The following is a 13,742-nucleotide window of genomic DNA, read 5'->3' on the forward strand; positions in this document are numbered from 1 at the left end:
AACTTTCTTTTGTTCTTTCTTTCCTTTTCTTTCTTTTTATTCTGTCCTTCCTCTCTTCCTCCTTTCCTTCTTTGTAGTTCATAATATAATAGGGTATCTTAAATAGATTTAATAAAATATGGTACAGACATATATTAAATTTGTCTTAATGTTTATTTCTTATAGCGCAACTCTGGAAAGGGGCTCTTTTTTCCTACTTTCCCATCCCATGAAAATTTAATACCATAGATATACTCTATATCTGTTTACGTATTGCATGTATATTTATTTTATGAATAAAAAGAGTAAGATATTTTTGTCCCCCCACCAAGAAACAATTTTTATCCCATTGGGGACACTGTTACACCCATTAAGAAGGCAGGTATGAAAGTGATAGATCTGAATTATTCTTAGTTTTAAAAGCCTCATTTACTGGAATATTGGAAATCATAAACTAATTCTTAGGCTTAGGTAGAGCTGTTGGCTTTAATTATATAACAAACTGACTAGAAATTTTATTATTATCATGAATGACTGTCAAAATGCATGTAAAGTTTGAACATTTGCTATTTACCCCAACAGTCAGAAAGCTATCCATAATATTTTTTGTTAACAAATAAAAGATCGTCAAGTTCACCCAGTGGTATCATTCAGCATATCATTCTCATATTATGAAATAAGACTATTTAATAATTTCAGTGTATATACATTTAGGATGTTCACTACTTCACCTTTACTTACAAAGTCATGATTTTAAGGACATAACTTGAACACTACATCAATAAAGAGATTTTTTAAAGACCACCTAGTTTCCATGGAGTACTAAGAGATACCGCCTTTATACTGCACATATGCACTCAGTGGGGAGGATGAAGATGCACAACTCTCAAAGCCTTTGGGTAGCAGTCTTCTACCGCAGTCTAAGCAGTTTTGGGTTTCTACCTCCAACCGTAATGATGGAACACAGAGCTCAGTCCATTTGTGTTCAGTCATCTGCACCAGAGGAAAGATAGGGACTCAGTCTGTGACCATCAAATCAGGCTTTTCTCTTGAAAAGAGAATTGTTATATTCAAAAGTTTTAACTGATGGAGAAAGGAGGGATTTATTTACTTGGAGAGTATCTTTAAATGACAGAGTTGTCCAGTGTGTTCTTAAATGTTCACTTATCTTTTTTCTGGGCTATGCAGTTTAACTCCCATCTTTTAAAATTAGTGGTGCAAAAGATTCTAAAAACTAGTGATGCATAAAACATTTAACTTTGTTGTATGCACTGCAGTATTATTTGGTATTTGACAATTCAGACGTGTATATTGGCCTGGTTGCGCTAAATGGATATTTTTGAGACTCAAATGTGTCAAAACAAAGTGTTGCTGTTTTGGGGGATGTGAATTATTCTAGTAGATCAAGCAACGTACGAACCAAATGAACACAGGTAGTACTCAAAAGAGACTCATCAGCAGTGGACAGACATCCATATCAAGGCTTTATCAATCAAGTTAGTATTACACAGGCTTTTGTAAATAAACTGAAAGTGAATTCAAAACCAGAAATCATCTCCTCCACTGCTCCTAGTACTTGCTCTTTCTCTGCCTTTTAATCGAAGCATCTCCATGATACTCCGGGCATAGACATCTCTCAAGTTAACACTGATATATGAGTCAGTGGCTATATTCTTGGTAAGTTTCTTCAGAGCCTCACGCTGTCTAACAGCTGCTTCCTTGAGCTTTAAGGTGAAGTAACAAGCAGAGAAGCGGTCGTTAATAATAGCAATGGGCAAGGCCAAGACAAGGATTCCCGATAAGATACACATGAAGGCCACGATTTTGCCCGTGGTGGTGTCTGGTCTGATGTCCCCATATCCCACGGTAGTCATGGACGTTGTGGCCCACCACCATGCACAAGGGACACTTGTGAAGGTTGTGTCGGGAATGCTCTGCTCAGCAAAATATTCCACAGTTGAAAATATAGAGATTCCTACAGACAGAAATAGGAGCAGCAGGCCAACTTCTTCATAACACTGGGTGATTGTCATTCCAAGTGAGCGTAAGCCTGTAACAGAACAATTGGTGTCAGTCATGGGCACCCCTCCTCTCTTCCTTCGTCCTTCCCTCCCTTCCCTTCTCCTTCCCTGCTACCCACCCACACACATGCATTTCACATTTAATATGGCTCCAGCATTGGGCAATGTTCTGGGGCTATACAGATGATAAATTATAATCTTCAGGAAGTTCTTAGTCTAGTTGATGGGGCCAGATTGAGAAGGATAGAAAAATATAAATAGATTCATTCACTCACTTATCATTTATTAAAAACCTACAATTTATACAAAAGAAAGGTGAGAGATGAGTTGGAGGGCAGGCAGGGGACGTTTGATAGGAGTTTGTACTTTATACAATGGGAAACTTTGCAGCATTGCACGTGGAGGGCTCTCTTGGTCAAGTCTGCATTTCAGTGCCTCACCTTAGCACACTTTTCTAATGAAGTTTTATGTTGTCTCCTTATATTTTATGTGTCTGTTTTTCTCACCTTCCTGATAAAGTTTAATACAATTAGGGGCATCATTATCTGAAAGTCAGAGGAAGTAAAATATGAGAACGAAGTGAAGCAGCAGAAACAAGTTAGGAATCAGTGACAAAATTGACATAAGAACATCAAATGTACATGCGAGGACATTCTCAGAGGTGTAGCAGGAGGGGTTCCTGTACTCCCATGGCACCCATTGAAATTTTTGTCAATACCAAAGCTATAGGAAACTATCTCCCTTGAATACATAGAATTTCTCCTTTCCTGTAGGGAGATAGACCTGAATACAGACTATTCCTCCATTGTGAAAAGGTACAGGGGACTGGAGCCACTAGGGAATTCACTCACTATGAGGCATTGGTGAATTTCCCATTGCTAATTCTGAGGATTCTGCAAGACAGACCCAGGAGAGTCCAATCCCACCTCTGACGAGACTAAACCCTCAGGATAGTAAGAGGAGCCCATTACAGGATTGTGATTTGAATAAGGTATCTTTCCAACTCTAGAGAGATACTGATTAAAGTTTATCCACATTTAGAAGTCATATTAACATGATGTCACAATGATATGGTCTCAGAAGTCCAAAGCAGTGCCTCATGGAATCACTTTTAAATTTTTATTCACTCACTGGAGACTATTTTAAATACATTAAAATACTATTTGTGCTCTCATTATTTTGAATTTTGTTCTTGAAATTTTCAGATGTTCTTGAATTATTAACCAGCTATTTTAAAAGACCAATGAATATAACTTTGAGGTTTAACTTCAAAAGACATTTAAAGAATATCTTTAGAATACCTTTCAGGAAACTGGCCTTGATATGTCTGTATTAAATTGAATTTCTGAAATATATTGACAACATATGAAGAAATGCATAGTGTTTGGGAAGGTTGTTTTCATTTCAACATTCTAAACATTTCATTTTGTAAAGAAACAAAGTGGCCTGAATTTCTGCATGTTACATCAATTAACTCAGATAATCCTAAAAATTAATATGAGATAGATGTTATACTTATGCCATTCTACAGGTGAGCAGATTGAGACACAGAAAGGTAGCATATCTAGTACAAAGTTACATACCAAAGACTTAAAATTAGGCTGTCTGGTCCACCCATTGTCCTCCTAACCATTATTCTATAATACTTCTCAATTTTTATTTATAGTTAATACATAGGAGAATATGTGATCTATGTCTATATTTTGCTAAATGTAATGCTTTAGATAAAATTGTCAAATATTTATGCAACTGTTCATATCTTTTCAATAATTTAAGGCTTTATTAATCCTTCTACTTGCCTTAGAACTGACAAAACCTTTGAAGAGGTGACACTGTGGAAACATTGACATTATTTTCTTTTTCCTTTCTTTTGGGAAAAAATGTATTCTTTACTGGGTATTTTTAAATTGAATCCTGTGAAGAGTTTACAAATACTAGAAGAAAGCATCCCATTATGTGTGTCAGAAAACAAAGAGTGGTACTTCTAAAAGTTGTTGGAAATCCCATTATCAAACCCCTGGTATGTGAGACTAGCTAGGAAAATACACTACTAAAACTAGATTAGGAGAAATCGTAGTTTCCTCAGAGATGTGTGGGAAAAAACATATCTGAGGTTAATTTCTCCCTATATTTATAGGGAGAGACAACTACCATCAACTCCTTTTAGGTGACCAGTCAGGCATATATCTAGGGAAATAGGTGGGAATAGGACTCTCTAGTCAAATTATTTATATTTATATGTATTGTATGAATATGGCATCCTACTCCAGTGTTTCTTAAAGTGTGGTTCAAGACCACCTACATCAAAATTAGCTTGTTAAAATGTATGCTTCTGGATCCAACCCCAAAAACTAAAATCTGACTCTTGGGGATTGGGGCTCAGAATTTGCATATTAACAAGGTTTTCAAGGGATTCTTATTTTCATTAAAGTCTAACATAAGGTAACATATATGTGCTCCAGAACATCTAACAGCCGGCTGGGCCAGCCACTGAAAATCATTGCCCTTGGGGATGCAAGCATCATCTTTAATGGATTTGTGTGATTTCCTCTGACATTGCCTAAAATTTTCACATATAATTGTGTGTGTGTATGTGTGTGTATGTATGTGTGTGTTGTGTAGAGATTTTTCTAGGGAGAGTGTTCTTTAGATCTTCAAGGCTTTATGATACATACAAAAAGCTAAGGAATTCCTGTTACCATCTCTCTTGTGCCTCCCCAATTAGGGACAAGAAAATTCTCAGATACTAGACAAAGCATTTAATTAGTGTCTTTTGCTTTCTTCCAAAGCAAAATTTCCATTGTTTCTTCAAAAATCATGGGAGGGCCACCAGTGCCCAGTCATCTCTCTTTCTGCATAGCCAGAGAAGGCCCTGGAGGACTTTCTCTTCTCCCAAGGAACATGTGTGATATTTTCTTGGACACAGAAAAGAAACTGGCTTACATTCCTATATATCACCTGTAATCTGTGCATATCTTTTTATGTGCTGTTTATGCACATTTTATGTAGAACCTTCCAGAAACAGAGTATCTTTAATTTTCGTACATCTTCTGGGCACGTGGGTTAAAATAAAGTTAACATATGGTTAAATTGTTTCTCAAATGTCTTAAGGAGAGGAATTGTGTGAGAGGCAGCTTGTCCTCTATACCTGTGATAACAACCTCAAGGTTTTGCTTTTCAGTACCTTTCTGGAGATCATAATTGGGTGAAATATAGGAGTTGGTAGTTTTGAGTATCAATTTAGAGTCAAGAGTCGTTTCCCTTGGACCATGGTCAAAGCACTAATGCTTAAAAACAATGGCAAATTAAAAGGCATCAATGAAACCCGAATACCTGTGGAATGCCTGCCCAGTTTGAGCATGCGCAGAGCCCTGAGCAGCCTCAAAACCTGGACGATGCGCCCCACGTTTTCCAGCTCCTGTGTAGTCTGGCTCCCACTCAGGCTCTCTACCAGAAGAGTGATGTAGAAGGGCAAGATGGCTAGGAGGTCTATGATGTTTGGCACCTTTCTCAGGAAGCGGCACCTGTCCCGCACGCATAGGAAGCGCAGGACAAACTCCCCGGTGAACCAGCTAATGCACACATACTCCAGGATTTCCAGCAGCTGCAGGTCCAGCCAACTTAACTCGGCTGACATCAGAGCCATGTTGACGATGGACACCGCCACGAAGATGATGGATATGACCCCAAAGATTCGGGCAGCTGTGGAAGACCCCGGTTTCTCTAGGATGTTCCAGAGCTTCTGGCGGACGGTGGGGCAAGGTCCTTGTGAGAAGTCCTGTTCGCTCTCATGTTGACTTTCCTGATCTTCTGTGTCCTTCTTAAAGTCTAAAGTTTCACTCAGCTCCTTTCTTCTGAAGTATCTTTTAGAGAAGACAACTTGGTGATTAGTCTAACTTTTTTTAAAATACAGAAGTAAAGAGAATTAAACTTGGCAGTGAAGTCATGCTTTTTATTTCAGGAAAATGCAGAAAATGTTCATTCATATTTTACCCAGGCTTTCTTCCCACAGTACTCAAATGTTCTCATTTAGGATTATTGTTTTTAAAATGGTACTTTCATGGTAGAAGTTTATACAAAAGAATTTATACATATGGCAAAGCTACTTTAGATTAAAGCATTTTATCACCCATTTTTTCTTGTAACAGGAACAGAAGTTTGCGATACGTAATTTTTTTTAAGGTGGCTAATGGAGAGGTATTCATGAAGAAATGGTAGTAATAGCAAAGTAATAGCAAAATAATAGATCACCAAAGTCCCACAATCATCCACAGTCAAAGAACCAACTTTCAGCCTTCTGTATTTAAAGCAGTTCTCTGTCCAAGTTTTAAAAGTTAGTTTCCTAGGTTTGATAAACAATAATGCTCTCCACTGAAACCTACATCCCTATACATGCATTTTTTGGAGCATAAGATTTCTGACTCATTTATTTAACCACCAAATATTTATTGCAGGCCTGACCTCTCTTGACTTATAAATGAATTAGCATACTGGAAAAAGGAGAAGGTTCAGAAACTTCCAGTCAGAAGTTGGCTTTGACACTTTCCGGCCTCCACTGCCACCCCACCTTCTAGCTCCGAAGTGGGCACAGGTATTCTTAAACCTGGCTTGTGCGAGGCTTGTGTAAAGCCTCAAATCTTTCCCTCTGCCGCCCTCTCTCCACCGCGCCCGCTGCCCCGCCCAGCCACCGAGCGCCTCGAGGGTACCTGTCCCTGCAGCAGGAGTCAATGCTGAGCTCGTCGATGCCCCAGTACTGGATCTCCTGGAGGAAGGAGAGCGCGCACAGCTGCTCCATGACGTGCAGGCGGCCGGTGCGATAGTAGTGCAGGACGTAGCGGAATGCTTGCGAGCTCCGGTCGAAGAAGTACTCGTTGTCCACGGGGTTGGCGTCGTCACAGAGCTCTAGGGGGCTGGGCACGGCGGCCAGGGCCCCGGGGCGCCGGCACGAGGCCACCACCACGGCCAGCTTGCCAAGGCGCGTGTGTGGGAAGCAGGACAGAGCCTGCTGCGAGAGCACAAAGCGGCTGCCGCCCACGTTGACCGTGAAGCTGTCCCCGAGTGCCAGGGGCTCCCCTTCGCCCTCGCTGCAGAAGACGCTGGAGTCCAGCGAGGTCAGGGAGGCGCTGTCCAGCGGCGAGTCCGGCGACGCCCGGCCGCGGGGAGGCAGCTCCATCCTTGCCGCCGCTGCCGGAGGGCGCCACAAAGTTGGGGGCGGTGGCACGGCCGGGATTTCCCGGGCTCCCGAGGTGGGTTCCTCCCACCCCCGAACCCTTACTCTCTCCACCCGCCTGTGCTCGTTCTCCCTCTCGCCGCTAGGGAGCTGCGAGTGCGCCGTAGCGCACAAGTGTCTGAGCGCCAGGTCTGGGAGGAGCGGAGGGGTCGCGCCCAGGGAACTGCTCAGGTGTGGACCAAGCCGAGGACATCCGCAGGGCACACTGCTGGTCGCCGTGGTCCTTCCCGGACTCAGTACCCCCTCCCCAGCTTTGTAATTGAGATCTCCAGCCCGGGAGGTGTATGGGTTGAAGGCCTCCCTGCTTGCGGGTTGGAGCGGGAGGGGAGGGGAAGGGGGAGGGAGGTCTACAGTGGAGGAGGGCACGACGAATCTTGGAGGAATGCAAGCAAGGGGAAGGGCAAGACTCACTCCCGCCTGCAGGAGACCAAAACGAAAAGTTCAGAAGGCAAAGGAAGTGGTAACCGGGTCTGAGCCTTTTCCAACTTCAGGATATATATTCCTCTCTCTGCTTTTGCTGCGCAGTTTCACAGGCCTCCCAGGGAGTGGTCGCTGGGGATGCGCGCACGTGGGGGAGGGTGACCTGGGTGCGGGGTCCGAGTCATTTGCTCGCATCCCCTCTCATTCTAGTCTGTCACTCACGCTTCGTTTTCTTCTCCCTCCTCCCCTAATTTTTGACCTCCTGGTTGAGAAACGAGGACAATTAATGATGACTTTCGATTAAGTCCCAGTGAGTCACTGAGAGCTAGGGGTCACCATTGCCAGCTCCCGTCACGTGTTGAGGCACTTTGCGCCCTTCGGTTTAGCCTTTTCTGTCGCTACAAGTTTCCCGGAGAGCAGGTGTTCTGGGGGCATTCTTCGGCACACAGCGGAGCTGTCATTTTTAGGAGAAGGGAAGGCAAAAAGACAAGGACTAGAACAGGCGTGGGCTGGGGCAGGAGTTTAAATAGTAACGACGACTCGGTAAAGGGAGAAGCCGAGCGCCGTGCCCAGGTGAGGCTAGAAGTGCATCCACGGGGCCCCTGGGAGTCGCGCCCCGGCCAACCTGTTGGACACGGGGCGGGGGCGAGGAGGAGGGCAGGGTGACTCACCTGCTGCTCCGGGCACATCTGGGGTGCGCTCAGTGGGCGCAGCTGGCTGCGTAGCCTCGATTTGATCCTCGCGATTTACACGTGAGTCTGACTTCACAGGTCCGGGAAGAGGGCTGTGCTCGCGGCTGAGCTCCTCGCCCGCGCTGGTTGTCTAGCCTCGCCTCTTCGCCACGCGCCTCCTGGCTCCGGCCCCTCGGCGGCGGCGGAGGGTGGCCGCCCCCGCCCGCGCTCGCTCCCAGCCCTCGGCGGTTCCCAGCGCCAGCTGTGGGGAGAGCGGGGAGCGCAGGGAGGTGAGACCGGAGGAGGAAGTGAGGCGCTCAGTGACTCTGAATCTTACATTCATCCTGAAGGCGCTTCAAGGATTACTATATTAGATTCTCGTTTCCCGGAATCTGTGCGCTCACAAATGCTCAAGAACAAAATTTTCCAGTTGTGTAAATCTACTAAACTCAGGGTTAGGGCAGTTATTAACTGTTTTGTGTGGCACGGTTCAAGGTTGTCCTCATTATTTCCAGAAAGCGTCTGGGAATCCTGCATTTTTCAAAAGTCTTTGCAAGAATGAGTGAACCACGCTTAGCTCCTTTTTTTCATTGTAAGTAGTTTTAGAAAGTATATATAAAGAGGTAAAGCAGGCAGCTTGGTACAGTAGGGAGGGCTTTTTCATAGATTGACCTGAAACATAGCTGTTTAGTTCTGGCTTTGTCAACTGGCTGTGGGACCTCTAGTTGGCATTTACTTCAAGGGCCTCAACGCCTTCCTTAGTAAAATTTCAGGTTTTAATAAAAAAACACCTAACCTTTACTGGGTGCTTACTTTATGCCAGGAAATTTTTGTAAGCCCCTTACTCATTCAGTACCTTATTTAATCATAATAACAATACTATGAGGTAGAAGTATACTTGATTTACAGAAGGGAAAACTGAGGCAGAGAGAAATTATGTGATTTACTTAGGGTCACACATTCCAAATTAAAACCCAGGACTAATTGTCAGAGGCTGACCCCATAAACACAGTGCTTGGGACATATCATTTTTGTGTGATCTTTAAATAAACCAAAGTGTGGTTGTAGTTATTTACTTACTTTTGCAGCTTTCTAAAGAAGGGCAGGAATTTAAGGATGTATTTTCTCTAATCTTTCAACAAATGCTTGTTGAGCATCCACTATGTACCAGGCACTATTTTAGGTGCTTCAGATGGCTCCATGAAAAAAAACCAGACAAGATCCCTGTCCTTATGGAACTAACATTTTCCTGTGAGAATAAAAGAACAACTTCAGTGAAATTTATAAAACAGTATATAGTATTTATCAGTTATGGCTCTTTGGACAGCTATCCTTCTGGCTAACTTTTGCCTCTATAAAGAACTCTTCCATACAGAAAATATGGAGTTAAAAATCATCCTAGTAAGTGGTTCATCGTTATGTATGAGTACTGTGAAATTAATTTTTTTAAGGTAGTGAAGACTTTCCCTTACATAGAAAAATTTCTCCAATATTTCACTTATATATTGGGCGTTGAAAAGAGCCAAAAGTTCTGTTAAGCCTTATTCATCCTTTAGTGTGAATAACTTGAATCAAATGATTAGCAGTAAAGTCTCCCCTAGCTTTACAGATTATTGTGAGGAAGGAGGAAAACTTTCAGAGGAGAATGACAGATTTGGGTGAGAAGGGAGATCTTGGACAGGTGACCAGAGGTTAGCAAATGGTGACTGAGGCTTGCAGGTCTCCTACGCTGCCACCAGGACCCTGGAATCAGTTGTAATTAGTGGTGTCCTGTAGAAGTAATTGTGACAATAACCATTCTTGAAGTGTAAGGCTCAAGCTAAGCATCTGAATTCTCAAAATGATCCCATGAAGTAAGTATTGTTATCCTTAGCCACAAATCTCAACTCAGAGGCACACAGGCACTAAGGAACTTTCCCAGTTGTATAGTGAATATGTGAAGGAGTATATTAAGGGACTGAAACTGGGGTCTTTCTGACTCCAGATTTCATCTCAACTGCTAAGAACCTAAATTTTTCGATTGACATTCAATTTGACTAAAACAATTTCCACTAATTAAGGTAATTATAACTAGGGATTTCACTGGTGGTGCAGTGGTTAAGAATCTGCCTGCCAGTGCAGGGGACATGGGTTCGAACCCTGGCTCGGGAAGATCCCACATGCTATGGAACAACTAAGCCCTGTGCCACAACTACTGAGCCTGTGCTCTAGAGCCCGCGTGCCACAAATACTGAAGATCTCACGCCTAGAGCCCATGCTCCACAACAAGAGAAGCAACGCAGTGAGAAACCCGGGCACCACAACCAAGAGTAGCCCCTGCTCGAGGCAACTACTCTCTCACCTAGAGAAAACCTCTGTGCAGCAATGAAGACCCAAAGCAGCCAAAAAACAAAACAAAACAAAACAATAATTGTAACTAGAAAGATGGTTACTAGTTAACTGGGAGTATACAGACACAAATGACCTATTTTAAAATACAGTCTCTTGGGTGGCAAAAATCCCGGCCTTCTTCCCTGTTCTGTTCCCTTTAATCTGTTGTCTCTGCTCACTCATAATCGTCCAGGTTTGAGTCAGAGAGCCCACTGAAAAACATATGACAAATTAGGGGGGAAATAAATCCATGCAAAGGGAAATCCTTCCTGGTCCCTGATCTTGACCTGAGATATACCCTGAAGTATGGCAAGAAATGAAAGAATAATTGGGGATGGGGAAGTCTTGCTTTCCATCTCATTCTTACTTAGCATGGGAGGAAAGTGATTGTCATGTAGGAGGTAGCACAGTACTGAGACAGGAAAACTCGACAACCTAATGGCTTTGTGGATATTTCCCTAGTCATCAGATGTTATATTCAGGTGATTTTCCATTAACAGTCTTGTGATGAAGTGCGCTACTGGTGTTTGGCTTTATCTATCAGGTCTTCAAAATATCGATAGGAATGTTGAATCCCCAGGTACAACCTGTATTTTTAATTCTTCCAATTTTTATGAATATTTCCAAATTTATTAATGAACGGCATGCATTCTTAACAATCATGTTTTTAAATTGGATTAAAAGAAAAATCACAAGATACCTTAAATTGACTCTAACGCAGACAATTATGAAAGTAAAAGTTAAAAGTCATTTGAAGCACGTTCAAAATTTCTATTATTAAAAACCTAGAACATTTTATTCAGGTTTTTGAAAAAGTAATGAAAATGTATTTATATTATTATTGTATTCCGTTATTCTGTGATTTATTTAAATAATATAATATGTTTCTGTGCAATTATTCTCATCTTTTATATGAATGTTTTAAAATGATTTTACATATATGATTATGTCATTGAAATATTTTTAAAGGAAAGTGTACATTTCTTATTAATTTATATCCCCAATACTGCAACTTTACATTTATTTTTAATAATTAAATAGACAGGGGACGTATAATGACTGAAAAATTTTGAATAAAGCAATTTATAGACTTCAACTTGAGTAAACCCTACATTGTCATTTTCAACCATTTCATTTTCAACCGCATCACTGTAGACTCACACTAAAACCCCTTTAATTTATCATTCATTAACAATGCAGACCATATTTCATGCGAGGTGTGCCTGCCTATCTTTGACTCTGTGTTTCATTACCTAGGGACTGACAACCAGATGAGTTAATTGTAATGATGTTCAAAATGCCTTTGTGTAAGGACAAAATGACTTTATCTTCTTTCCTTTCACTGCATTGGAATATGTTTAAAGGTAAAGGAAAATCTGACAAATTCTATCTATTCATCTTTCATGTGCCTTCTAGGTGCTTGGAATAAATCCTCCCAACTGTATAACAGCCCACTCTAATGCAGAATTTAGCTTAATGTGGGCTTGTTCTGGATTCCTTCCAAGGGGAGGCAATTGTCTTTGGAAGTACCCAAGAACTCATTTTTATAGCCTAGTCTGCTACAGAGATCACAGGATGGGTTGATGATGATAGTAATATGATAATAATAGATGCTACCTTTACTTATTCAACCTCTGCTCTTTTATTAGCTGTGTGACCTCAACACGTTTCTTGAAACTTCTGTGTCTCAGTTTCCTCATCTGTAAAGTAGGAGTGACAGTAGTACTTACCTTATGTTGTTGTTTTAAAATTAGATGAGATAATCCATGTAAATGTTCAATGCAGTGTCATTATTCTTGTTGTCACTTTTATTATTATCAAAATGTTGCAGGAATATTTTTCTAATCCCCCTTACTGAGCATTTACCGTGTGATAAGTATCATGTTAAGTGTTTAATCTCATTTCATTTATAATTCACAGAGCCCTATGAGGAGAGTATTATTATCATCCTTAATTTACAGATGAGAAACCAGGATCACAGCATTTTAATAACTTCTCAAGTGTCATACTGATAGTCAATATAGGCTTGAACACATTTGTTTGATTCAAAGCCTTCAAAGGGCATTAATATGAAAATAATGTGATGATGAGAAATCACTGTTAGAAATGCTCTTCCCTTTAAAAATAATTTTATAAGGAGAAAATTTCTATTCTATGCTTCAAATAATTGAGCGATGGTGACCATACTTCATATACCATGACCAACACATTGCCTGTGATTTCATTTTAATAAATTGAATCTTTCTTGTAAGCATCATAAAGTCGATAGTCAACTGGATTTGTCATTAAATGATTCTCACTATGCCCTTATGATATGCAAAAGATATAGTCACATTTTTCCTGAGTTACCAAGAAGCTATGTAGAAACAGGCACTTATTGTTCACTGGATTAACTCCTATAATTACACTGAAATTAAACTTTATAAACAAGATTTAAAAGCAGTGGAGCAAAAGCAAGGCAAGTGCTCTGCTCATCATGTTCTGTACACTGTTAAGTGAACCTAATATTGAATTTGAAAATCCCAGTTAAAGCCTTTTCACCCAGCTCTATTGAATTACCTTATGATGACAGAGAGGTAGAGTCATACAGACCATTAAAAACTGTTTCTCATCGAGTATATGCAATTTATTAATATTAGAAGTAAAATTGTATTTAGGCTTATCCTTATTCTATTCAGTGCTTTCTTTCATTATCAAGGAACTCAGTAAACTTGAATTCCATCCTGTAGTTGGAAGACAGGTAATCTTTGAAATCCATACGTGTTATAAAGTTTTTTATGTTGCATTTTCTTGATTTTCCTGGAGTCAACTCAAAATTGAAAAGTTTTTCACTCAGTAAATATTTTAGAAATGTAATTTTCCCAGCTTCAGGGGAGATGTTCGTATGTATATACAGATAGAATATATATATTGTATATCATATACGTCATTTATATTATGTGTGTGAATACACACACATGAAAAACTAAGAGTAAGGAAAGTTTACAATGATTTCTATGTCAGTGGATCACATTATTATTACCCTTTTTTTTTTTTTTTTTTTTTTTCCGG

General features: G+C 40.8%; 1 protein-coding gene across 1 annotated transcript; it reads right to left on the bottom strand.

Annotated features, from left to right (window-relative positions):
- Positions 1 to 444: 444 nt before the first annotated feature.
- Positions 445 to 7,345, bottom strand: KCNV1 (potassium voltage-gated channel modifier subfamily V member 1). The gene is made up of 3 exons (XM_007466245.1): positions 6,707 to 7,345; positions 5,334 to 5,863; positions 445 to 2,029 (listed from the first exon to the last, which is right to left on the bottom strand). The coding sequence occupies exons 1-3, from the start codon at positions 7,171 to 7,173 to the stop codon at positions 1,518 to 1,520; spliced, it is 1,509 nt and encodes a 502-aa protein (XP_007466307.1). The 5' UTR covers positions 7,174 to 7,345; the 3' UTR covers positions 445 to 1,517.
- Between the last annotated feature and the right edge of the window lie 6,397 nt (positions 7,346 to 13,742).

Source organism: Lipotes vexillifer, unplaced genomic scaffold (assembly GCF_000442215.2).
Source record: "Lipotes vexillifer unplaced genomic scaffold, Lipotes_vexillifer_v1.1 scaffold508, whole genome shotgun sequence".
Taxonomy (NCBI): Eukaryota; Metazoa; Chordata; class Mammalia; order Artiodactyla; family Lipotidae; genus Lipotes; species Lipotes vexillifer.

Bases quoted from the DNA above. Each gene is read 5' to 3' on its own strand.
- KCNV1 (XM_007466245.1), bottom strand. From the start codon at position 7,173: ATGGAGCTGCCTCCCCGCGGCCGGGCGTCGCCGGACTCGCCGCTGGAC. The intron at 5,864-6,706 runs GTACCCTCGAGG...CTTCTCTAAAAG, and splicing joins GACTCCTGCTGCAGGGACAG to ATACTTCAGAAGAAAGGAGC. The intron at 2,030-5,333 runs GTATTCGGGTTT...GTTCTGTTACAG, and splicing joins ACTGGGCAGGCATTCCACAG to GCTTACGCTCACTTGGAATG.